Source organism: Crocodylus siamensis, chromosome 10 (genome assembly GCF_052110815.1).
Source record: "Crocodylus siamensis isolate JL-2025a chromosome 10, ASM5211081v1, whole genome shotgun sequence".
Lineage (NCBI taxonomy): Eukaryota > Metazoa > Chordata > Crocodylia > Crocodylidae > Crocodylus > Crocodylus siamensis.
Window position 1 is genome coordinate 4,381,789 of NC_143404.1, and position 24,405 is coordinate 4,406,193.

A 24,405-nucleotide genomic window follows, 5' to 3' on the forward strand; every position below is an offset into this window, starting at 1 on the left:
ACAGCGCGGGCTTCCCAGGGAAGTGGATGGGGCTAGTGGCAACGGGCACGATCCTGCCTGCACCAGTCTGGCAGGGCTCATCTCCTCGGCCTTTCTAGGTTTCCATGGCAAAGTCACACCCCGCGGGCCTGCCCCGCTCCCCAACACCCCGTCATTACTCACCCAGCCATGACGTCTTCTGACAGCCCCCTTGTGCCGAAGCCTCAGTGCAGAAGACCTGGCTCCTTATCAAACCACTCGCTGGCTGGCTCCATCACGGGGAAGTCCCTTGCCCCTGCCTAAAGGCGAGCTCAGCCCGGCTCCCTTCCTGCACTCTGCCACCGGCCAGCCTGGGTGAGTACGACCTCCGTCTCCTTGGAGCAGGCGTAGGGAAGAGGGACTTCTTTATGAGACTGTCTCTCACCAACCCAGTGCCCCTCTCCCCCACTTCCCCAGCTCCTCTTACGCAGGGTCAGAGCAGCCTGTTCATAGCCTGGGCCCTGGCTGTCTTTTGCAGGCTGAAACCCTCACCTGAAAGCAGGTCCCCATGGGGGCCAGGGGAGCTTTGCCCCCAGATTTCAGGCCTGTCGGCAGGGCAGCAAATGCTTGGTCTATGCCACGGGAAGGGGGAGCCCCAGAGGTCCTACCGAATCCAGGGTGTGTGTCTCCCCCTCTATTTGGGCACAGGATAGACCAGCGATTCTCAACCTGGGTGCTGGGGCATTGAGATCCTGTTCAGGGTGCTGCATATTAGCACTGTTAGGTGTGCAAGCACCTATACGCGATTCAGTGCGTGGAGTCGCAACCGCTCTGCCCTGCCTGGGTTTTTTGGAGTCATCTGCAGCAGAACAGCTCGTGCTTTTTCTGTAGTCAAAGAAGTAAAAGCTGAGGGCTGGTGTTTTCTCGGGGGGCCTAAGAAGGCTGAGAACCCCCGAGATGGGCCTTTGCTGCTGCCAGCCTGGCCAGGACCCCCCCAAAGCCACCCGGCACCGGGAGAGCTGTGGGATTCATGCCCCGGGGTGAAGGCCTCATTCTCCTGAGAGCAGCACCCCCTGTAACACCCTTCCCAGGGCCAGTCCCGAGCTGTTTCCTGGAGCAACTGAGGCACGTTACATTTATTGTGCAATTAACTGGTGAATCCCACAGTAAATTTAGCCCAGCCGCACGTGCCAAGTAATTACCACACCATAAAAATGTCTATCCGGCTATGGAGAGCCAGCCAGCTACGAAGTTAGTTCTAGGAAACGTGTAATAACAACTCTAGGGTGGGTTTCTCTCGTTTCCATCTGAATGTGTAGCAGGGCCTGACGGTGCAGGAAGCGGGGCAGCCCCAGGGAGGCATGGGGGACTTGGCAGACCCCATGCCAGTCCCTTGCTGCGTCATGGTCATCCCTGCGCAGAGCCAGCTTTTGACCCCGGCATTGCCCTCTGCTCGCTCCCAGGCACAGAGACCCCCACCGGCGCTCTGCGCGGGGGCTCTGGTTGTCCCCTCCTGCAAAGGGCCGAGTCGGGGGGCACGGCAGCCTGGCAGCCCCCGGACGCTCCCAGGGCCGGGGTGCAGCGTGGGGAAAGGGGACCGGCAGGGCAGGACTTCTAGCCCTGGCCGAGCTCCACCAGCGCGGAGGGAGCCGACAAACTCTTCTGCAAGGCCGGGGGATCCCTCGGGGAAAGGCGAAGAAGTGAGGCAGCGCCGGCTCGGAGCCTGGCGTGGAAATCCCCCTCCGGGCACCAGGCCGCTGGAGCGCGGCTGGAGCAAGGCTCGGGCCTCCAGCCCCCACCCCCGCACGCGCAGCCGCAGAGGCGAAGCGGCTCGGCGGTGCTATATTTGGGAAGGGAAGAGGCGAGCGGGGGGGGAAATCAGGCCTGGCGCTCCCATGCACGGGCGCTGCAGCGGCAGCTGCACTCTGCACGGGCGGGCAGGGCCGGGGGCACGTCGCCCCGTGCCCCCCCCAGCAGGGCCGCCCCAGCGCGCACCCCCAAGCTATAGGGCGGGGGCCTGCAGCAGCCAGCGCCCACCGCCCTTCCCCCACGCTGGCCTCCTGCCCCACCCCCTCTGTTTATATGCGCTCTGCTGCCCACTGATTGGCTGCCGGGGCTGTCAGTCACGGGTGGGAATTTCCAAGGGAGGCGGTGCTGACTCACACTTCCTCCTGGGGGGGGGCGGGCGGGGAGGACGCGGGGGGCTGGCACCAGCCTGGCCCCGCCGGCGCCGGCTTGCAGGAGGGCCCGGCTGTGCAGGTAGGACCCCCGGCTTCGTCCCGGGGCAGGGGCAGGGGCAGGGGCAGGGGCAGGGGCGGGCCCGTGCCCCCGGCTGCACGTCCGCTTCGCAGGCGCAGAGCTCAGCCGGGGGCCGTTGCGTGGAGCCGCCCCCCCGGAGCGGGGCAAGGGGCCGTCTCCCGGCCCGGCGCGGGGGGGGTCGCCCTGCTTGCCGCCCCGCGCGGGCGGTGGGAGCCCGGGGCGGGTGCCCCCCCGACGAGGGGCGCTCGCTCTCGCGTGGAGAAGGACCCTGCCCCTCCCGGCTCGGTCCTGCGGCGCCGCCCGCCTGACCCGTCAGGAGCCGGCCCGCTCGGCTCGGCTCTCGGCTCCCGGGGGGTGGGGGCATTGGCAGGGGGACCCGCGGGCCCCCGCCAGCCACGAGCGGCGTCGGGCAGCCCCCGAGGAGCCGTCCGGCCTGCCGGGGTGCCCCGCGCTGCGCGGCCGATGCCCCCTGGATTTGGGTCGGGACGGGGGGTCAGGCCAGCCTGATTTGGGAGAGCGCTCGGCGCCTGCCGGAGAAGTGCTGGTGCTTGCGGCAGTTCGGGGTTACTTATCGGGTGTTGCGGGGTGGCGCAGCTCTCGGGGCAGATGGCAGCTGCGGGGTGGGGGGTTACCCCCGAGAGACCCCAGAGCACTTGCTGGGGTCCGCTTGGACGAAGGGGCCGTCCGCTCTCCTTGCGTCCAGCCCTGCATCGCCCGTGGGCAGCTCCGGGGCACCGAGTAGCTTCCCCAGGGCCGCTGGGCTCAGGCGCTGGGCCGTGGACGAACGGGGAGGTGGCCAGGAGCCATCTCTCCACCCACCCGAGCTGCTGGGGAGGCGGGGGTGCCAGGCCAGCGCCCGTGGGTCCGCCGTGGGTGGGTTCAGCTCTCGCGCCGCTACTCCGGCACTGATGACGGGGCCGACCCCAGCAGCCAGCCTCATAAGGTGGCACGCCGGGGGAGAGGCTGAGGGGCAGAAATCCAGCCCCGCTCGTCCGAGCCCCGCAGCTGAGAACAGGCGGAGTCGTGCCAGCCCCGCTCCGTGGGTCCCGGTAGGAGGAGGCCGCGGCAGTCCAGCCCTTGGCCGCTTCCCCCGTTCCTGCTTGGCGCAGCGTTGGCAAGGACGCGGAAGGTCCTTCGAGCCCTGCGGTGCGATGGGCTCCCCCTCCTCGCCGTGCAGAAAGCTCTGGGGCAGGAGGGAGATGGGAGCTGTCTGTTGTATGGTAGCAGTCGGGGCTCGGGGGCTGAGATCACGGGGTCTCCAGCAGTGTGGCCGGCTCCTTCGGCCTCTTCCTTGCCTGCTTCCCCGACTGTCTCTTCAAGGGGTTGCTCCTTTGCGTCATCGCAGTCTATGGCTTGGCACTCCACGCGTCCCCTGCTTGGCGTAGGTTGGCGGGGGTGCTTTTCTGCAGTGCTAGTAGCAGCAGGCTGGCATATGCTCCAGCTCTCGTGAGCCTGGGATGGTGCCTCTCCCGATGGAGAAAGGCTAGTCCGGCAACAGGTCCAGGGGCTGCAGCTGTCCGAGGGAGTCATAGATTTCATAGACATTAGGGCTGGAAGGGACCTCGGGAGATCATCGAGTCAGTGGGCACCTCCCAGATCCTGGGCATGGAGATCAGCTTCCTTGCCCCCAGAGTCCGTATGGCTTAGGGGCATCAGGTAGAGATCCAAATGAGGACTTAGCTGGCTTTGTTGAAGAGAAGGCACATGTCTTTCCCCATCCCTTATTTCCCTGGTTTGGAGGCTGTGGCCGGCTGGGTTTTGCCGGTGGGCTCTACCTGTTTGCTTTCTACAGCAGAGATGGTTACAGATGCTGGTGGTAGAGAGTGGGTGGTGTGAATTCAGGCCCTGGGAAAGGCTTATAATGCAAGAACTGCCCTTGAACTGAGTTTGGAAATGCAAAATCAGACAGAGAAGGTGGGGAACCTTCTCCTGTTCCTCTTGCAGGACAACATGGGCAGGGGAGACAGGGCACTGGCAGTGGCAGGGAAGGGTGTTTGTGCCCAGAAGCTTGCAAAGCCCAAATTTTCCAACTATTGAGTTGGTCTAATAAAAGATATCACATTTACCCAAAGAAACAGGTAGCATAGGGTCAGAGGAAGGGCACTCTGAAGTGCTTTGGGTTAGGATACAAGGTAGTCGAGGGAAAAGAGACTTAACAGTGGGGGTCTACTACAGACCCCCAACCAAGGGGAAGAGCTAGACCAGGAAGTCTTAAGTGAGCTCACGGAGGTAGCTAGGTCAAAGGACGTGGTCATCATGGGTGACCTGAACTTTCCAGACATCTGCTGGGAAGAGCAGCCAGCCAAGTCTGACCGCTCACGTAGGTCCCTAGCCCGAATGCAGGACCTCCATCTAACCCATCTAATCTAGCTAAAAGGGAGGCGCACACCCGATGGCAGGGAGGGACCATCCCCAGGGAGGACTGTACTGTGGTTGCTCGGGGGTGTAGGGGGGGTCAGGGAGGCCAAGGCGGAGATGGGACTGGGACTTCCCAGGTCAAGGACAACAAGAAGTCCTTTTTTAAATACATGGGGGGCAAAAAGAAGGTACCAGGTAACGTGGGGCCCCTGCAGGACACGCTAGGAAATCTGGTCATCACACCAGATAACAAAGCTAACCTATTTAATGATTTATTTGCCTCCATTTTCCTGAGCAGGGACCGGAACAGCTACCCCCTCTCTGGGCCCTCCTTAGACCCCAGGGGAGGCGCACCCAGGCCCAGGGTCAGGGCGGATCTAGTCAGGGAGCGTCTGGCGGGACTGGATGTATTCAAATCAGCGGGTCCGGATGATCTCCACCCCTGAGTGCTGAGGGAAATAGCTGCGGTCATTGCGGGACCCCTGGCACGGCTGTACAAGCACTCGTGGGGCTCTGGTGTGGGGCCAGAGGACAGGAAGAGGCCAACGTGGTTCCCATCTTCAAAAAGGGGAGGAAGGAGGACCTGGGAACTATAGGTCAGTCAGTCTTACCTCGATCCTGGGCAAGCTTTTTGAGAGAGTTATCCTGGCGCGTGTCCACGAGGGGCCGGGGGGAGATCATGCTTAGGGGCAACCAACACGGGGTCATCAGCGGCAGGTCCTGTCAGACCAACCTGGTGGCCTTTTACAATCAGATCACTAAATCCTTGGAGGCAGGGGTGGCAGTGGACATCGTCTTCCTGGACTTCCGGAAGGCCTTCGACACTGTCTCTCACCCCGTTCTCATTAAGAAACTGGGGGCTGTGGTGTAGACACCCACACAGTCAGATGTGTCGCCAACTGGCCAGGGCCGCACCCAGAGAGCGGTGGGGGACAGGTCATGTTCGACCCGGAGGGACGTGGGCAGTGGGGTCCCCCAGGGCTCGGGCCTCGGGCCCGCACTGTTCAACATCTTCATCAGTGACTTGGACGAGGGGGTAAAAAGCACCTGCTCAAATCTGCTGATGACACTAAGATGTGGGGGGATGTGGGCACGCTAGAAGGGGGGAATAGGCTGCAATTGGACCTAGACAGGTTACAGGGTGGGTGGATGAGAATAGGATGGGATTCAACGCCGACAAGTGCAAGGTGCTGCACCTGGGAGGAAGAACCGGCACCATCCCTACAGGCTGGGGGACTCCCTTCTCGTCAGGGCAGAGGCAGAAAAGGATCTGGGGGTCATCATTGACTCCAAGATGAACATGGGCCGGCAGTGTGGGGACGCGGTCAGGAAGGCCGACCGCACCTTGTCCTGCATCCACAGACGCATCTCGAGCAGGTCCAAAGAGGTGATCCTCCCCCTCTATGTGGCACTGGTCAGGCCGCAGCGGGAGGACTGCGTCCAGTTCTGGGCGCCACACTTCAGGAGGGATGTGGACAGCATGGAGAGGGTCCGGAGGAGGCCACTCGCGTGGTCAGGGGGCAGCAGGGCAGGCCCTATGTGGAGAGGCGACGGGGCCTGAACCTGTTCAGCCTCCACAAGAGAAGGTCAAGGAGGATCTAGTGGCCTGTTACAAACTAGTCGGGGGGGTCAGCAGGCATTGGGGGAGTCCCTGTTCCCCTGCCAGGAGCGACCAGGAATAACGGTCACAAGCTGGCAGAGGGCAGGTTTAGGCTAGACATCAGGAGGCGCGACTTCACGGTCAGGGCGGCTAGGGTCTGGAACCAGCTCCCAAGAGAAGTGGTGCAGGCCCCTGCCCTGGGGGGTGTTTAAGCGGAGGTTGGATGAACACCTTGCCGGGGTCGTTTGACCCCAGTACTCTTTCCTGCCCTGGCAGGGGGCCGGACTCAATCTGCTCAGGTCCCTTCCGACCCTAGAAACTATGAAACTAAGAAACCACAAAGTGGTGAGAAGATTACAAAACTGCTGACCCCAGGGGCGAAGGGAGGAATCTGCTTGGCTTCACAGTGTCCCGTCCTCTTCTCCTTGCCCCCTGCTTTCCTCCCTGCCTTGTATCCCATGACCCCCCCCGTGCCATCCACATGGCCAGGCTGGATGCATTTCATTCCTCCCCTTTGCGTGCGTGTCCGATCCGCACCCGCTGCCACTGCTCTGCTCCTGCCTCCGAGTAAAGCCCCTGGGGCAGGGGGTGTCTGATCTGTCCCGGGGCTCGATGGGCCGCCAGCGTGCACCAGGGCTTTCGGGCTCTTCCTGTCGCCCTGTGCGTCCCTTGCGGCCGCGGAGAACAGCTTGAGAACGGGCCTGCCAAGGTCTCCCGGCCCAGCGTGGAAATGAACCTGCCTCCTGCCCCACCCTGCTGCTAATTCGAAGCCAGGCTCACAAGGTCAAGGGGATGACTCATGGCTTTGGGGCTGGCCCTGGGTCTGCGGCCATCTGCAGCTGAGCTCTGCCCGTGGGTAGTCCACAGTTTCCCAATGTGGGCGTGGGAAGGTGGGGCAGAGGGTATTGGTGGCTGTGGCTGCGAGCCAAGGGCTCTGGGCACTGTCCCTGCCGTGCCTGCAGCTCCTCTGCTTGCCCAAGAGACAGTTTCCTCCCGCTCGTCTCACGGCTGCTTCGTTTAAGTCTTGCAGAGTGGTGAGAACCTAACGAAGCCCAAACTCGCGCGGCTTCAGATCGCTTCCTCGTTCGCAGGGCAGCCTCGCCAAGAATCGGAGACTCTCCCGTGGCTCCCTCTCCCCCCGTTGCTGCCAAGTGGAGCTCAGGCTTTGCTGGGAGTTTTCTGACAAACCAGGTGTACCCCAATACGGAGCCTGCCCAGGATGCCAAGGTTTCAATTTCCCCCCCTCCCCCCCCCCAAAAAAACCCCAACATTTCTTTTTAAAAAAAAAAGTTTCAAAAATGGCCAAAACGGCCTTTTCTTCACAAACCCCCCTGGATTTCCCACTCCAAATATCTTTGCCTAGAAGTCAGGTGATAGGAAATCAGGAGGGAAGAATCAAAGTTCAGAATCAGAACGAAACCTTTCGAGACAATCGAAACCGCACCTCGTTCAGGGGACTTAACCTGAGATCCACTCCACCAGCGCCACCGCCGCCCCCCCCGGGATGTTTCTGCTTCCAAAAATTCAAGGCTGGCTTTGCCCTCGTGCCGGATGGGAAAACTCGTGTGTCTTGGAAATGTTTCTGGCACGGGAGAGCTGTTTTCCACGCAGCTCCCGCATTGCAAGCCCCAGGCCTGAAGCGCTGGCTGGCTGCAGGGGTCCCTGGTGAACTGGGTGCAGGCTGCAGGGGAGGGGAGGTGCGTTTCCCACCCTGGGCACGCTGCATGTTGTTCTCTGAGAAGCTGCCATTTAACCACATGACAGTCACGCTTTTTAACCGGCATCCTCCCCCACCCACTCACGCTGTCTGCTTCCTCCTCGTGCCGAGTCGTGCCCAAAACCTCTGCCGAGAGGTCTCCCTCCCCTGCCCTGCCAAGCCGAAACCCAGAGCCCATAGCATGCAACCACAGCTGCCGCGTGCCCATGCCGTTCGCTTCCCCTGAAGCTGCTGTGCTCGTCCTGGGGAGAGCGTCTCATGACCCAAAACCCTTTCTGGAAAAGCCCAGGCGGCTTTGCTCAAGAGCACAAGCGAAGCAAGCAGGTCCCGGCAAGGTAGAGGCGCCGCGCAGCTCGTGCGTCCTTCTGCCAGTGGCAGGGAGGTGGTCGAGCAGACGGCCATCAGCAGAGCCTCCCGTGGCCTCGGGAGAGACCCCACGGGGTCCCCGACCTTGGTCCTGGGGCAGGAGAGAAATTGCCCTGTGTTGTATCCTCCATGTTCCAGGCTAACACGTTCCTGCCACATCCCTTCGACATTCAAAAGCCACGAGACCGTCTTAAGAATGACGTATTTTTGCAAACCCAAGGAGCATGAATTGAACTGGATGAAGGAGTCAGGAGCATTTCAGCCCAACCAAGAGGACTGAAAACATAGCACCACTGTTTTTCTTCCTTTTTAAATGAAAGCCGAGCTCTCTCCTGCTGCCCCTCTTGCAGCTGCTGGAGGTCTCAGAAAAGCCCCAGATCCTGGGAGATCCACTGCAGAGCTGGGAGACCAGGGGGCACCTCCATCATGGCTCCTTAGGGAAGAAATGCAGTTGCCTCTGTGTCGCTGATTTGGAAACCAGCTTGGGCTTGTTTTAAGCTGCCACGTACACCCACCGTGAATGTGCCCAGACGGCACTCGGGGGGGCTGGGTGCTCGGGCGTGCTCCCTATCATGCTCAGATGCTCGTGGAGGAAAATTGAACATCGTCGATGTTTAAATCAGTGCTGGAAGGCATCAGGACAGGCCTGAGAGAGGAAGGGAGAACGCTGCCCTTCCCGAGACACCGCGGCCGTCGGGGGTCTCTGCCTGGCTGGGCTCTGGCCGTGGCAGTCCTCGAAATCCAGCGCTTGGTTCTTCACTGCTCTGGTGCTGGGAGAGAGCATCGTCTTGGCTGGCCCTGACCTCACATGGCAGGCGTGAGAGATGCCTGGCCCATCTCGGGCCACCCGGGCTCCTGGCCCTGAGCTCTGCAGAGTGACCTCTCGGCTCTGCTGCGCTTGCGGCAGCAAGGGGAGGATGTCCCGCTCCCGGGAGGAGGCTAGCACCAACCACCATGCTTGGCCAGCTGCCGCCAGGCTCTGGAAATACGGCCAGGGCTCCTGGAGCAGCTGAAAGCCACCACCTCGGAGGATGTGGGGGCTCGGTCTCGCCCGGGGGTGGGAGACGAGGCTGCAGGTACCAGGCGGTTGTTTCTGACTTGAGAGCAGCGAGGTGCACTCGGACTCTCTCCTCTTGGGACACGCAGCCACGTCGCTCCCCAGGGCATGCGCTGCACCAGCTTTGGTGTCCAGGCTCAGCACAGTGCTGGGGAGGGCTGGAAGAGAGAGGCCAGGGGAGGAGATGCCTGCAGAGGCAAGGGGCTCACGTGTCCCCTTTATTCTCTGAAATGCCACTCGTTTGCTCTAGAAATGAGTGTGCGAGTGAATGGACAGAGCATCCCAGGGCAGGCAGGGCACATGGGTGCTGCAGAGAGGGCCGGGGGGGGATCCTTCTAAGCAGGGCTCGTCTGAGCCTTGCCCGAGAGCAGAAGTCCCCAGCAAGGTCATGGCAATTATCTCCAGATGAGTCTGTGTGCTAATTGCTATTCTGGTCCTGGATCCTGCCAGGTGGCAGTTGTCATGTGGAAAGTCCCCAGGCGCCGGAGGCAGGTTATGTAAAGGGTGAGTGTCGGCAGCTGGCTCCGTGCCGCAGGTTAGCAGGGCACGGCGCTTCTGTTGTCAGCAGGGCTGGCACAGGGCGCGCAGCCCTGTCATCTCTCCCGCTTCGGGCCTGGCCTGTTTCCCGTGGCTGCACCTTCCCCTCCCATCAGCATCCCTGCAGCAGCTGCAGACGATGCGTCCCGGAGAGTACACGGCACGTATAAAAGTACCGAATAGATTCACCACGTCAAGAGGTTTCTGAGTCCCAAGAGCGCACTGGTGTTTCAAAGGGCAGCCCATGGGGTGACTGGTTTTTATTTATTTCTTTTGTTTCGTGATCCATTTGTGGTCCCTCTCGTCTTCCCAAGTGACCTGATGCCCTGCCCGGTGCCTGGCTGAGTCGAGGTGCTTGCACCCCACAAACTCCATGGGAGTCGTCCCAGAGTCTTTGGGGGTCTGATAAAGCTGATTAATGTTGTCCAAACTGGTCTGTGCCTGGGTTGGGTCCCGGGGGGCATCCCAGAGACGCCGGGAGGTCAGAGCCTGTTGCTGGCCTGTTGGTGCGGTAACAACCTGCAATCTCAGGAGCCAGCTCTACAGGAGTCCAGTGAGTCCGCGAGCCGGGGAGAAGGGCTTTGGCATTGCTCTTTTTTTCACTCCCAGATGTTTTTCATAATGGGATTTCCATGGTGAGAAAACACTGGGATTTTTCTAAACCATCTGAAAAATCTCTTCCTGGCATGCTGGTTCTCATTTGCCTCTCAGTTTCCCGTCTGCAGCTTTCCACAGCCTGGTGTCTATTAAGGGGCATTTTGCAAACTGGTTCCTTTGCTGTTTGTGCACGTGGACCGTGCTTTGTCTGTCGCCCCACATGGCAGGCAGCTTTTCTAGAAAAAATCCAGCTCTAGGAAGAAAAGAAATACAATTCTAGAAAAAATTCAACATGAGAAACCTCTGAGAGGGGGAAAACAGCCACCTGCCTTGACCTGCCCATAATGACTGGGATGAAGGCAACTCCTAAGCACCCATAATTTTCTTTTTTTCAAGCTCTGTTAATTGGGTGCAGCATTAAAGCACGTTGCCAAGTTGCATGAGAATCCAGCCATCCCACCCTGGGAGACTGGAGCAGGCGGGTGGCAGTGGGGAAAGACCTGTCCAGAGCCAAAACCACAGCCCGGGGGAATCTGTGCTGTCCGTTATTGCAGCGGGTTGTCTTGGGGCTGCCGTACTTTGCAATGCCCGGTCCTAAACTGATCGGAGCAGAAGCTGTGCAGAGAGTCACCCTAGCAGCAGGCGTTGCCTTTGCACAGAGGGAAGGCAAAAAAAAGCAATGCGTGGAGCCCGGAACGGCTGGGGCAGTGCCAGGCGGAGCTGGCTGGTCTGCCCACCTTTGCCTCTGCTTCTTCATGCAGCCAAACCGCCCCTGCAATACAGACCAGCAGGCTCCTCGTGGCTGCCCTGAGCAACCTTCAAAGGGAGGCACAGGAAGCAAGGGCATGTGCTGTCGCTGCTCATTTCTGCCTGTGAGCTGCAGGCCTGCTCTGCCTGGCAGGCTGATGGCTCCCGGTGCCTGCGCAAGGGCAGGGGGGTGATGCCCCGGGGACCCATGGCTGAGCCCACCGGGGAAGGTGACGCTCTGACCTGTTGCCTTGCAGGGAAGTCCGGCTGGGAGGCGGATGTGTGAGCAGCAGGCATGGAAGGGAAAGGACCGTACCACATCTACGACCCCGGCGGGGCCACGCGGGAGGAGGCGGCCAAAGCCTTTGAGCGGCTAGTGGAGGAGAACACCCGGCTGAAGGAAAAGATGCAAGGGATAAAATCTCTAGGTAAGGGCTCGGCAAGCGCCGCTCCTGGATCTCTCTCCCGGGGCAGACCCTGCATTTGGTGGAGCTGCGGAGCGGTCCAGGAGCTGTCCTGAATATGACGGGGTGATTGCTAGGCAGAGGCAGGGCTGGAAAATGGGAAGTGTCTTACAGTGCAGCTCCTCTGGGATCATCCCGTGACCCCCATGGGGACCAGGCCCACCTTGCTTCTAAAGGGGGCTCGGCAACCGACCAAAACACCCCATCCCAGAGCAGTGGGGTGGCTTTCCCCAGCTTGTTCTGCTCCCCGGGACCTCTGCGGAGGCATCGCTGGCTCCCACAGGCACGTACCGTGCTCCGCCGCTCGGGATCAAAAGCCGTGACGCGCTGCAGTCTGATGCAGGGAGCCCAGCTGGCAGCACGCATGCCACCGGTGGCACGGGCAGCCACGTGCCCCGTGTACCACACTGGGGAGGGGGCAGGCAGTACAGCAGCAGCAGGTCTGGCAGGGAGCAGAAAGCAGAGTACGGATCAGGAAGGGAGCACAGGGCAGGAAGCCGACCACAGTAGCAGATCAGGCAGGGGACACGGGGCGGGGAGCAGACGACAGAGCAGCAGATCGGGCAGGAAGCAGACAGTAAAGCAGCCAGCTAGGCAGAGGAAGGGACTGGGAGTGGCCCTCGGGGATACAGGGCTAATTTGTGGCACGGCTGGCGAACGGGTTGTCTCCCAGTGGTCTAACCTACCAGGCTGTAGGGCACGGGAGAAGACTTGGTGTTTGGATCCTAGCCCAGAGCAAAATGGGGAATTGGAAAGTGTTCCCGTGGCTCTGGACTGAAGGCCACTAGCTTGTAAGCCCAGAGCTTTTAAAAGACAAGAGAGGACTTTTTGCAGTGCACGTGCTGTCTTCTCGCTGCTGTGGGAGGATCGCAGAGAACTCTGATTGCCTGAATTTGCCCAGGGAGGTTTCCCCCACCCCTGCCCCATGGTGAAATCCAGGCCAGCGGGGAACCTGGGACTGGTGGACATGTGCTGCCCAGGTATGTGAGCCCCTCTGGTCACTGTGCTCCCCAGGAGAGCTGCTGGAAGAGTCCCACGTGGAGGCCTCCAAGCTGCGGCAGAAAGTGGAGGACCTGGTGAAGGACAACAAGATGCTGCAGCCGTCGCCTTTCCCCTCGGACGAGCTGCTGGAAGTAACAGGTACTGGGGGCACCTGGGTGGGGGGTATCTGAGAAGATGCTCCCTTTAATGAGCAGCCAGGCCAGGCCAGGAAGCCCCTTCCCCTCCCGGTACGCTCCACTGGGCATCCAAAAGCCTGTTGCAATGAGCCAGGACCTGCCTGAGGCTTCCAGGTGCTTGTCCGGCCCAGGGGCTGTGCTGGCCTTGGCAGGGCTGGGAGGAAGGTCTCTGTGACTTTTTCCCATGCGTGAGAGTTGCAGTTGTCTGCTCACGAGCCTGGGCAGACCTGAGAGGCCACACTGGGTCTTGAGGGCTGCAGTGGGGGGAATGCCATCTTTCCCTGCTGCCCGTGATTAGGGGATGAAACACCCACTGCCTGCTTTTGGAAGGGGAGACTGGCCACTGGTCTAAATGCAACCAGAAGCTGCGATAAGGAGCAAGAAAGCCTCCGAAGCATGGCTTCCGAGGGCACGAGTGGGAGAGCCTGGTGCTACGAGACTGGTTATTGGGCTCCCCTTTAGTTTGACCCCTAATAAGCTCAGAGCTGGTACCAGCTAAATCTGACGTGTTGCCGCTGAGACAGAGCCCAACCCACTGTCTCCAGCCTGCACAGAGCCAGAGCTGCTGTCTGGGCTGCATCACCCCAGCTAGAAGGTCCTTATCACCGGCACCATCCAGGATCCCTGTGCTCCCAGTGGGGTAGGGACAGGTCCCATGTCAAGGCTGTGATGCTCCCTTCCCTCACAGGCAGAGACCCAGACGGCAACATGACCTCGGCGGAGCCAAGCAGGAGCGAGAAGGAGCAGGATGCAGAGACTCGGCCGACTCCGCTAAGCGTAAGTGTGGCCAGAGGAGAGGCCTGGAGCGTGCCTGCGTAGCATGCGGGCTGGGAGTGGTTGGTAAGCCCCTGTCCTCTGACCTGATACTGGGGTGAGAGCAGCCTTCAGGGTGGAGCTGCCCAGTCCACCATCAGTCACCTCCCAGTTCTCTGACCCCTGGAGACGCAGGGCTTGCTCTGCTTGTTAGGGAAGCCCCTCTTGCCTGGGAGTCCCCCATAGCTGGACCCTGTCCCCAAGCCCGTCCTCCTCCCAGATCTGCAAACAGCACTGGGGTCCATCCAGGGGCTGGAGGGACCTGTCCCATCCATGCTGCCCCCAGGCGATGGGCTCCACTCCCTGCCTGGAGCCTGACCCCCACCTGCCTCCACAGGGCTCATCCTCTGAGTTCGAGATCGTGCCCACCGAGGACAAGAGGTTTTCCCAGGAGAGCAGGAAATCGGTGAGTGCCCACCCCCCCAGCGCGACTCGGGGAAGCTTTTGGGGGCTGCACCAAGCAGGGCTGGCATCCCACAGACCGGATCCCAGGGGTGGGTGAGGCTTGTGCCCCAGTGATGACTGCACGAGGTCTCCTGGCACCAACGGGCTGTGCTCCCTAATGGCTGGTGATGGACGGGGTTGTGGGGTGCTGAGGGGCAAGCGCTGCACCCAGGCAGGTGAGGCAAGTGGAGCTGCCCTCTGTGTGCTCCCTGGCTGGGAATGTGCCCCCTCGTCCCCCACCCCATGGTTTCCGTGCGGGGCCAGTGGCCAGGGATGAGTCAGGAAGCTCAGGAGGGGGGAAAAGCCCCTTTTTGCTTGCCTGTGCAAATGGTCGTGCACCCACAGACCTGGGTATCCTTCCAGCCAGGTCATGTGGCGCTGGGGAGAAGGGCTGTAAAGTCCTGTGTGAGGCAATGTGCTGGAGCACTTAACCTTTCGGCTTGGTGCTGACCACTGTGTTCTCCCACACGCCCCCCTCCTTGACCAGCTCCTGCAGGGCTTCTGCATCCCTCCAGCCATGCATAGACCTCTGCAAGCTGGCCGTATAACACCACCCCCCACGCGTGACTCGGTTTGGCCAGCAGGCTCTGCTCAGTGGTTGCGTTCAGCTTGTAACGGGCCCAGGAGATGGAGCCGGAGGAGAGTCAGTGCTGCAGGGGAGAGCGGCATTCCCCACCCCACCGGCCTCAGGGAGAGGGGAGGAGGACGGAGCATGCTGCAAGCCCTGGGCAGAGAATCAGGGCCTTGCCAGCCCGTAGGAATTCATCCCAGGACACATGGTACTGTGCAGCAGCTGGGCCTGAGAGATCAGGTTATGGGCTGCATGCGGAGGCTGTTCTAAACCCCGTTCTTAGTGGCGCGGCTTCTGCGAGGGCATCGAGAGCCCCAAGCTCGGCCGATCCAAACCTCCCAGGGAGCTGCCAAACCCGATGCAGCACTCGGCTCGGTGTCCCACCCAGCCTTGTGGGTTGGCATCACTGGGAGCACTGGGCCTGTTCTGCTTCCAGCTCAGCAGCTCCGGCCAGGGCCAGGACAGGCTGCGGTGGCTTCACCATCTAAGTCAGGCGGGGGCTCTGCCGTCACTGCCGTGCCCAGGCTCGGCGATGACGATCGCGCTTCTGAGGACGGCGTGTGCCCTGCCGCGCCGTGGGGAGCGGCTGCTTTGGTGACTCGGCAGCGGGAGATGTGAGGGCTGGACACGTGCTACTGCAAGGCTGCGATTTCCTTAAGGCCCCGGGGACAGAATGAGTCAGCCCAGTCCCAGGGGGTGGTGCCAGGCCCCCGGCAGGTGGCACAGTAGGACCCGCTCCCATCTCTCTACCCTCGGAGCTCTCCGCCCCGGAGAGAGACGCGGCCGTGCCAGCCCTGCGGTGCCTGCAGGCCAGCGCCTCCGCCCCACTGTTTGCTGCGTGTCTCCCAGGAGATGTGCACTCGCGTAGGACAAGTCCATTCAATTCTGGGGATGCCGGTGCTGTCAGCATGTGCGTAAGCCAGGGGTGGGCGGGGGCGAGGCCAGTGGGTGTGCCGCAGCCCGGGGATTAAATACAGCCCAGTTGGATGCACACCAGAGCAGGAGAGTGCAAGCAAGCAAGGGCTGGCGATATGGTGAAGGGCTGCAAGCGGGCTGGCTTGGATACTGGAGAGGCAGAGAAGGGCACTGCTCTGGCTGCGGTGAGACGGTTCCCACGCAGACAGAGCCAGCAGCTCCCAGGGAGAGGAGGGAGCAGGGGGACACTGCCCATCGGTGAATGAAGCAGCCTTGGGGAACGGGGCTGTGATAAATACCAGCGTTGCATGGTAGGGCTGCATGGAAAGAGGGCACCAGCATATGGGATGCTTTGGGGTGCCCACTGTGTGCTTCCTGGGGGGGTCTGCCCTTGGTTGAGACCAGCTTGGGCAACCCCAGGTCTCCTTGACAGCTTGTAGAAAGGTTTGTCACCGTCAGAGCAGCGAGGCGCTGGAGCAGCCTTCTAGTAGGAGCAGCAGGGGCAAAAATTGATTGGCGGGTGAAGTGGGGTACATGACCAGGCTCCGGGCCCTGTATCACAGGGCTGTGTTCCCAGCCATGTTGTGGCAGCTCTGGGGTTTACATCGCTGTGGTCAGAAGATGCACGTGACCCTCAGGTGCACTGAGCGAGTGAAAGGGGTCCGGTGCTTCTGCTTGGCAATAGCGTGATGTTGTGGGGCCGGCGATCCCAGAGGGAGCTGGAGCAGCGGGGATGAAGAAGACCTGGAAAAGCAGGTCCTAGAGTGAGAGATGCCAAGAGGTCCCTCTGCTTAGGACGTGAAGGGCTGACTTGATCTTGGGGAAGGGGGGTTGGCAATGGGCTCTTCTGGCTAGCAGACATGGGGTAACCAGACCCAGCAGCTGGACACTAAAGCTGGGCTGATGCAGACTGGAGAGGAGGAGCGAGGTCCTAGCAAGGAAAGCAATTAACCATTGAAGCCTTCATCTTCAGGGTGTGTGCTTTGATCAAACACAAGCTAGTGACAGTAGCCCCCTGAGTTTCATTGCAGTAGCCCCCTGCATAACCCAATGCCCGGGGCTATTGCAGCCTGTCTGGGGCAAGCAGCCAGGAGATGCCAGTTGCCGGCAGAGCCCAGCAGTGGAGAGGAGGCTACCTTGTCTCTAGGAAAAATCGAGATGAAAAAGCAGTCCGTTGAGCCAAGCTGTGGGTATCCGGGGGTCTGAGTCGGGCATGGGACAGATGCTGGGCACAGAACAGGCCCAGCATCGGTCCTCCAGGCTTCTGGGCCCTGTGAAAGGCATGGGCTGCCCAGCACAGGTCCTGCCTTGACGTGTCCTGTAAACAAAGCTCACCTGGCCAGGTGTGATGGGGCCAGCTCCAGGCTGGGGAAGCACCCAGAAAGCCCAGGGTGGGTAGATACTGCCGAGTTGCCCGGGAAGAGTGAGTGACACGAGTGATGTCACAGGGTAGCTGGAGAGATGCACTTGCAAACACGCTCGTGGGCACGCAGGCACCTAGCTGCTGTGGGCGTGCGATGCACCTGGGCCCACCCCCCCGCCACTGACCACGTTCTGCCTCCTAGGACACTGAGAAGCCGCAGCATGAGGACGCCAACCTGATGCTCCACCTGCAGCGGCTGGAGAGCACCCTGAGCGTCTTCGCCGAGGAGGCCGACAGGAACCAGGTGCTGGCCCACCTGGGGCGCATGGCCCTGGAGTTCAACCGCCTGGCCTCCAAGGTGCACCGCAACGAGCAGCGGACCTCCGTCCTGCAGGTGCGGGGTGCTCCAGCCTTCCCCCTGCCCCACCAGCCTCTCCTTCGTGTTTCTTGCCCCCCTGGCCCTTCGGTCTCCCAGCTGCTTCCTTCCAGCGTCCCCTTTCCCCATTGCTCTGCTCGCAGGGAGGAGGGTGTTGCCTGCAAAAGCTCCCACCTGTCTGAGCCACTCGGTCTCCAAAGTGCCACCCTCTCCTGCCTCTTGGCCAAAGCCATTGCAGTCCACAGGGATCCCGTACCTCTGCCCAGTGCCTTCCCTAGCAGCAAGAGCCAGCCCAGTGCCAGGCGGGGGTGAGGCACCCATCTCCCCCATCTGCCTGTCCTGGCTTCAGGATGCCTATGGCGTCTCAGGGCAGGCCGTGTCCCCATCTGCCCTCCCTCAAGAAACAGAGGGAGCTGAAAGTCTTGGGCATTTCCCCGGCAGACACTGTGCGAGCAGCTGCGTAATGAGAATGAGGACCTGAGGGCCAAGCTGGAGAAGGACCTGGAGCAGAGAAACCAGGTTACGGAGAAGCTCCGGTGAGTGGCACAGGGGAGTGGGGATGTGAGGCGGGGTCCCTGACTTTCTCTTATCCACACGCTGGTTTCCCTGCCATGTGTAAATGCCTTTCCCACGCAGGTGTGAGAACCAGGAGCTGCGGAAGATGGTGCTGCTGAGGAAGGAGGGTGCCAAAGGGGACGGTGTAGAGCGCTGCAGCCCACAGCAGGTAGGATCTTGCTGGGATGCTGCATCGTCCGAGGATAGAGCCCAGCCCGAGGGCTAACCCCCTTCCTTCCAGCAACAGACCGCAGGGAGACCTGTGCAAGATGCATCTCCCACCCTAACGCCCAGTGCACAGAGCCAGCCCAGGTCCCTCTGCCTCTCCCCAGACCTGCAACAGCTGGGACTCAGGGGGAGGTTACACAGGGACAAGCCAGTGGCTTCAGCCTGGCTCAGGAATTGATTTCTGCCCTGGAGATAGACAGGTATCAGCTTGAAGCTGCCTGATCCTCCCCACACCATAGGGGAGGCAGCATGAGCCCCAGGAGCACTGGGTTGGTGCGGGGAGACTAATGGCAGATGCGGGACCCCCTTCGCCCCCCTATGGGATGTATGTGGCCTCCCCCTCTGTATGCTGGAGGTCCTGAAGGGTGCGGCATCTGCTCCATTGCAGAGTGGGGCCACGGCGGAGAAGGCATCGGGCAAGGGCACGAGCGAAGCCAGTGAGAAGAAGGTGAAGATCCTGGAGCACCAGCGCAATGAGGTGAGGAGCAGGGCGGAGGCTGCAGGCAGGATCGGGACCAGACCAGGGTCCACACAGCCAGCAAGGGGAGGGGGACCTGGCTGGGGCTCACTCTGCATCTGTCCCCTGCCAGCTTCTGGAGGTGAATAAGCAGTGGGACCAGCACTTCCGGGCCATGAAGCAGCAGTATGAGCAGAAGGTAACTCGGGGCTCACTGGGTGCCATAGCGTGGCCGCTGCATGTGCTATGGCCCTAGGCGATGGTCCCTGAGCTATGGGCACAATGGAAAGACCTCAGAGGGCACTGTGTGCTTGCATGTGTGCATGTATGTCTGTGTATGTAGCACGCCTGTTTGTGTGTGCACATATCTGTGTGCATGTATGTCTGTGTACATGGCATGTCTGCGTGTACACATATCTCTTCATTTATGTACGTGGCATGTCTGTTTGTGCACATATCTATGTGCACGTGTGTGTGTGTGTGTGTGCACGCACATATGCAAGGAGCCATCATGACTGCAGTTCTGATGCCTCCAGTCCACACTTTCCTGCCTCCGGTCTCCCCTGCCCTAGGCCCTGTCCCTGCAGTCCAGATGAGTCCACTGCAACCATTGCAGGGGGCACGGGGCCCTTCTCTTTCTCCTGCTGCCCCATGGGCGAGGGTGGGAAGTGAAGGGAGCACGGGACGGGGGCTCTGCCCGGCCCAGGCAGCACTGGGCTTGTGGCCTCCCATCCAGAGCTGAGCGCAGCTGTCCGTGCCCCTCTGCAGATCACGGACCTGCGCCACAAGCTGGCGGATGCCCAGAAGGCGCTGGGTGAGCAGGAGGTGGAGCGGGAGCAGAAGCAGCGGGACTTCGACCGCAAGCTGCTGCTGGCCAAGTCCCGCATCGAGGTGGAGGAGGTAAATCTGTCAGGGGCTGTCGATTTCTGCACCCCCCCCCCCCCCGCCTCCCTGGGGGAGCTTTGGGACTCAAGCCCTGGCTTTCCATAGTGGCGGGAGCCCTGGCTCACCTCTCTTGCACCACAAAAAGTTAGCCCAGCCCTGTCGCTCACCTTGACCTAGACCTAGACCTAGACCTAGACCTAGACCTATGTGTAGTCCTGAGCTCACACCAGCCCTTCCAGTTCCTCATCTCTGTGGGCACTGGCCTCTCCTGCCTGTGTGGCTCTGGTCCCTCAGCACCCTCGCCACAATGGCTGACGGGGTGGCACAGAGCAGACACAGCCCATCCTCTCAGGTGCTGGCATGGGGAGAGAGTCGGATGCACCTCTTGTGCCCTTCCCGACTCTCCTGCCCTTCCTTTCCAGGCGGAGAAGGAGCGGCTGTCGGCCGAGGTGAAGGAGCTGAAGCAGAGGACGCGGTTCCTGCAGGAGCAGCTGGCGCCGGTCACCAAGCAGCGGGAGTACCAGGAGAAGGAGATCCAGAGGCTGAACAAGGTGGGGCTCCTGCCCGGCGCACCCTGGGCACTTGGGTTTTGCGTTGCTCTCCTCCAGCCTCATGCCCGCAGCCCACATTGTCTGTATCTCGGTGCCAGGCAATTGAGACCTTGCAGTACCAGCCATGCAGCCTGGCCAGCCCTGTGCCACGCCAGCCAAAGCTTTGCACTGAAACCCACCCCTTTGCAAGCTGCTGCCACCCCGGGGACCCGGCTGGTGGTGGGTGCACTCGTCCACCTCACCACGTGCTGGGTGACGTCTGTGCCGGGGCCCCTCTGAAGGAGTCTCCCCCTCCCCACTGCCATTCATGGTGGGTACAGCACTCACGGCTCTGCTCCTGTCCCCTCAGGCCCTGGAGGAAGCTCTGAGCAGCCAGGCTACTGCCCCATCTGCTTCAGCCTTCGTGAGCACCATGGAGCCCGGCGGGGGCATGCACCGGCATGAGCTGCTGACCCAGAATGAGCTTCTGAAGCAGCAGGTATTTGGGGGGCCCCCTCCTCACGTCTGCACCCTTGGGAGATCCCCGTGGTGTTGGGGCTGGCCCCCAGCACCACCAGGGCACAGAAAGGGGGGTCGTGCCCTCATAGCAGGGAGGCTGTCCAGGCTTTGAGGCGGGGGGCGATCTGGGGCTGCATCAGCACAGAGGGCACCTGCTTTCCCCCCCGGGGCTTGCCATGGCACCCACAGCCTCCCTTTGCTCCTCTCTGCCAGGTGAAGGTCTTCGAGGAGGACTTCCAGCGGGAGCGGAGCGACCGGGAGAGGATGAATGAGGAGAAGGAGGAGCTGAAGCAGCAACTGGAGAAGCTCCAGAAGCAGCTGACGGTGTCCAGTCACCAGGTGAGGAAGGTGCCCTTCAGCCCCCACGGGCTTGCACCCCCGCCGTTCACCCCGGGGACCATTTCCACCAGGCTCTGGCATCAGCAGGGCAAGGGCTCAGGCCCCGCAGGGGATGACTGCCACAATGCTCTTGCCCCCATTGCACCCCAGAGCTAGCTGCCCCTATGCTGAGGAGGACAGGCAGCCTGGGGGCAGCTTGCCCTGCTACCTGTGGGGTTGGCTGAGCATGGGGGGGGTCTCTGTCACCCCAGAGGGTGTTGGGGTGGGGGGGGACACCAGGCAGCAGCACAGCTGAACTGAGGGGACACCCTGCCTGGAATTTGAAGCTCCCAGCCTCATCCTTCAGCTGCCAGTGTGGCCAAGACCCCTGCAGCCAGGCCTGTCCTCTGCCCCCGATGTAGCGGACAGCTGCTTCACATTCCTGGGGAGGGCACAGCTCCCTGCTCCCTGGGCCTGGCATCACCCCTGCCCAGCCCAGCCCAGAGGGCCTGCAAGTGCCGGCTCGGTTCTGAGCCCTTCTGCTCCTTCCCTCAGCTACGGCTCTGCAAGGATGACTGCCAGAGGGAGAAGGAGGAGAAGGAGAAGCTGAAGAAGATGCTGAAGCAGCACAAGCAGGTATGGGGCGGCAGCAGGGTCCGGCTCCCCTCTCCTGGGTTGGACCATGCAGGAGGGCCTTAGAGGCACCTCCTTTACCCCTTGTCATCTGTGGTCTAGCTGCACCCCAGAGGCGCTGGGCAGATGGGTGGGGATGTCTGTGCCCAGATGCCCAGGGGACGGGCATGTGGGGAAGAGAGGGGTCTGCGTAGCGGTGACGTCTTGGCTCGGCTCCTGATGGTGCCCATCTGCCTCTGGCAGCTGTCTGGGGAAAGGCTGCCCCCCGAGCCGCTGCCGGCACCGCTGGGCCCCACCTGCCCCATGTACCAGTTCCAGTACAGCCCGCCGGCGCCCCACCCCCTGTTCCACGGCTACGAGGACTGGCAGCAGATCCGGTACCCACCGCCCGCCGAGCACGGCCCCATCCAGAACTACCGCCACTTCCCTCCTGTAAGTCGGACCTCACTGCTGGGCTGTCCCCTCCCGCCTGCTACCCTATCCTCCCCCGGTGTAGCTGTCTGGCTGTATTATGGCTCAGGCTTTCATGTCTTCCCTCCTTTTCCTGTAGGGGCTGGGCAGTGCTATTGCTCCCATTGTACAGAGGGGGAAAACTGAGGGGGCTAAATGATTTGGCCAAGGTCACACGGGGCAGCAGTTTCATAGTTTTATAGTTAGTAGGGTCGGAAAGGACCTGAGCAGATCATCAAGTCTAACCCCTTGCCATGGGCAGGAAAGGATGCTGGGGTCAAACAACCCCAGCAAGGTGTTTATCTAGCCTCCTTTTGAAGACCCCCGGTATAGGAGTGAGCACCACTTCCCTTGGAAGTTGGTTCCAGATCCTAGCTGCCCTGACCGTGAAGTAGTGCCTTCGGATATCTAGCCTGAGCCTACTTTCAGTCAATTTATGGCCGTTGTTCCTTGTTATTCCCAGTAGTGCTCGGGGGAACAGGGACTCTCCCATTCCCCGCTGGTCCCCCCTGACTAGTTTGTAACAGGCCACCAGATCCCCCCTCAGCCTTCTCTTGTGGAGGCTGAACAGGTTCAGGTCCCATAGCCTCTCCTCATAGGGCCTGCCCTGCTGCCCCCTGACCATGCGAGTGGCCTCCTCTGGATCCTCTCCATGCTGTCCACGTCCCTCCTGAAGTGCGGCGCCCAGAACTGGACGCAGTACTCCCGCTGCGGCCTGACCAGTGCCGCATAGAGGGGGAGGATCACCTCCTTGGACCTGCTCGAGATGCATCTGTGGCTGCAGGACAAGGTGCGGTCGGCCTTCCTGACCGCGTCCCCACACTGCCGGCCCGTGTTCATCTTGGAGTCGATGATGACTCCAAGATCCTTTTCTGCCTCTGCTCTGACGAGAAGGGAGATCCCCAGCCTGTAGGTATGGTGCCGGTTCTTCCTCCCCAGGTGCAGCACCTTGCACTTGTCGGCGTTGAATCCCATCCTATTCTCATCTGCCCACCCCTGTAACCTGTCCAGATCTGATTGTAGCCTATTCCTCCCTTCTAGCGCGCCCACATCCCCCCACATCTTAGTGTCTTGCTGCGTCCAGGCTCCCGCTAGGCTCAATCCCCCTCCCTGCCCTGCAGCTGCTCCTTTCAGAGACAGCCTGTGCCCTTGGTCATGCTGCCCGTGTGTTCCCTTCCCTCCTGTTTCAGCCAGAATATGCCTGGCGTCTGCCCCCCTGCACAGCATCCCGGACCCAGAACTCCCCGGCAGTGGATGGGGTGAAGCCACCAGCCAAGGATGCAGGTACGGAGACCCCCCAGGGAGCAGGGGGAAGGGCTGCTTGTGGCTCAGAAGCTGCAGACTGGGCATGAAGATGCCCGTGGTCACCCAGGAATAGCCCCTAACGGGGATACCAAGCGTGTGGTGCCCAGCGAGCACTTGTGCAATGTCGGCCTGTCTTTGTCTTCCAGAACCTGCAGGCCCAGGGGGGCCCAAATCCCCCAGGCCGGTATAGCTGCTGGCTGACAGCAGAGGAGCTGCGGTGGGCCGTGCGTGTACCTGTGTATATACAGACCCCTCCTCCTGCTGCTCGCCCCCTCGCGTCTGCTCCGGTGCATCCCGCACTCTCAGCTCGACATGTCCCAGAGGAGCTCTGGGTGGAGGCAGCACCACGCCGTGCCCCCAGGCACCGAGAAGGAGCAGCTGGTGCCTGGCTTGCGGTGCCAAGCGGGGAGGCAGGCAGGCCTCATGGTCGTGCTCTCGTCCCCAGCCCCGCAGCCCTGGGGCTCCACTTGGCTCCCAGCCCTCGTAGCTCGCCGCTGGGAGCCTCCGTGTTGCAGGAGCCTGTGTCCCTTGGGTGACTGCAGCGTAACGCGGTCCCTGGCCTTTCACGTGTGTGGCTGTGGGCAGCCCAGAGGCTTGCCCCGCGGTGATGGACAGTGATGACACTACCCTGGCAGTGATGGACAGCGCTCGTTAGGAGCGAGCCTGGACAGGCTCAGAGCGGGGCGGGCGGGCGCTGGCTGTCGGCGAGGCGTCTTTGCCTCTTGGGAGACAAAGTGGGAGCCCAGCTGCCCCCGTGTTGGTTCTTTGGGGTGTCTCCCCCTTCCTTCCCCCGAAACACACTCGCCTTTTAACCTGCCCCAAATCTGGCTGACTCTCCCGGCCTGCCTCTAGCCCTGCCGGGGTGCTGTGCTGTGCCCTGCAGCCGGCCTTTGGCACAGGTCTGTTTTGTACAAACCTGTCAGCGTGCGTGTGCGTTTCTTGGACGTGTCCCCTCCCCTAATAAACTTAAGAGACCTTCCACCTGCTCCGCTTGGGTTTGCTGCGTCTCCCGGGGTCTCCTCCAGCTGGGGCGATGCTGGAGAGGTAGCAGGGCTGTGGGCTCATGTCCTACCAACTGCGGGTTGCTTTCCACCTCCGTTAGCCCATGCGGGGGCAGCTTGCATGCCATGCCGCTCTCGGACTGCACCCTCCTTAGCCACGCCGGGGAGAGGCCTCTATTCGGCACTGCGGGGGCTTTGGCAGTG

General features: G+C 61.5%; 1 protein-coding gene across 2 annotated transcripts; it reads left to right on the forward strand.

Moving 5' to 3' along the window:
- Window positions 1–2,113: 2,113 nt before the first annotated feature.
- Window positions 2,114–24,179, forward strand: TNIP1 (TNFAIP3 interacting protein 1). Of its 2 annotated transcripts, none has more exons than XM_090064836.1 (18): window positions 2,114–2,217; window positions 11,454–11,624; window positions 12,675–12,800; window positions 13,527–13,615; window positions 13,989–14,057; window positions 17,147–17,338; window positions 17,762–17,856; window positions 17,957–18,044; window positions 18,492–18,581; window positions 18,694–18,759; window positions 19,329–19,460; window positions 19,868–19,996; window positions 20,346–20,474; window positions 20,708–20,833; window positions 21,368–21,448; window positions 21,689–21,877; window positions 23,086–23,179; window positions 23,347–24,179. In XM_090064836.1, exons 2-18 carry the CDS (start codon window positions 11,492–11,494, stop codon window positions 23,388–23,390), a joined length of 1,872 nt encoding a protein of 623 aa, XP_089920962.1. In that variant the 5' UTR covers window positions 2,114–2,217; window positions 11,454–11,491; the 3' UTR covers window positions 23,391–24,179. The 2 variants fall into 2 exon arrangements, with proteins under 2 accessions (XP_089920962.1, XP_089920963.1); XM_090064837.1 differs by having other exon boundaries at window positions 23,090–23,179.
- The last annotated feature ends 226 nt before the right edge of the window (window positions 24,180–24,405 follow it).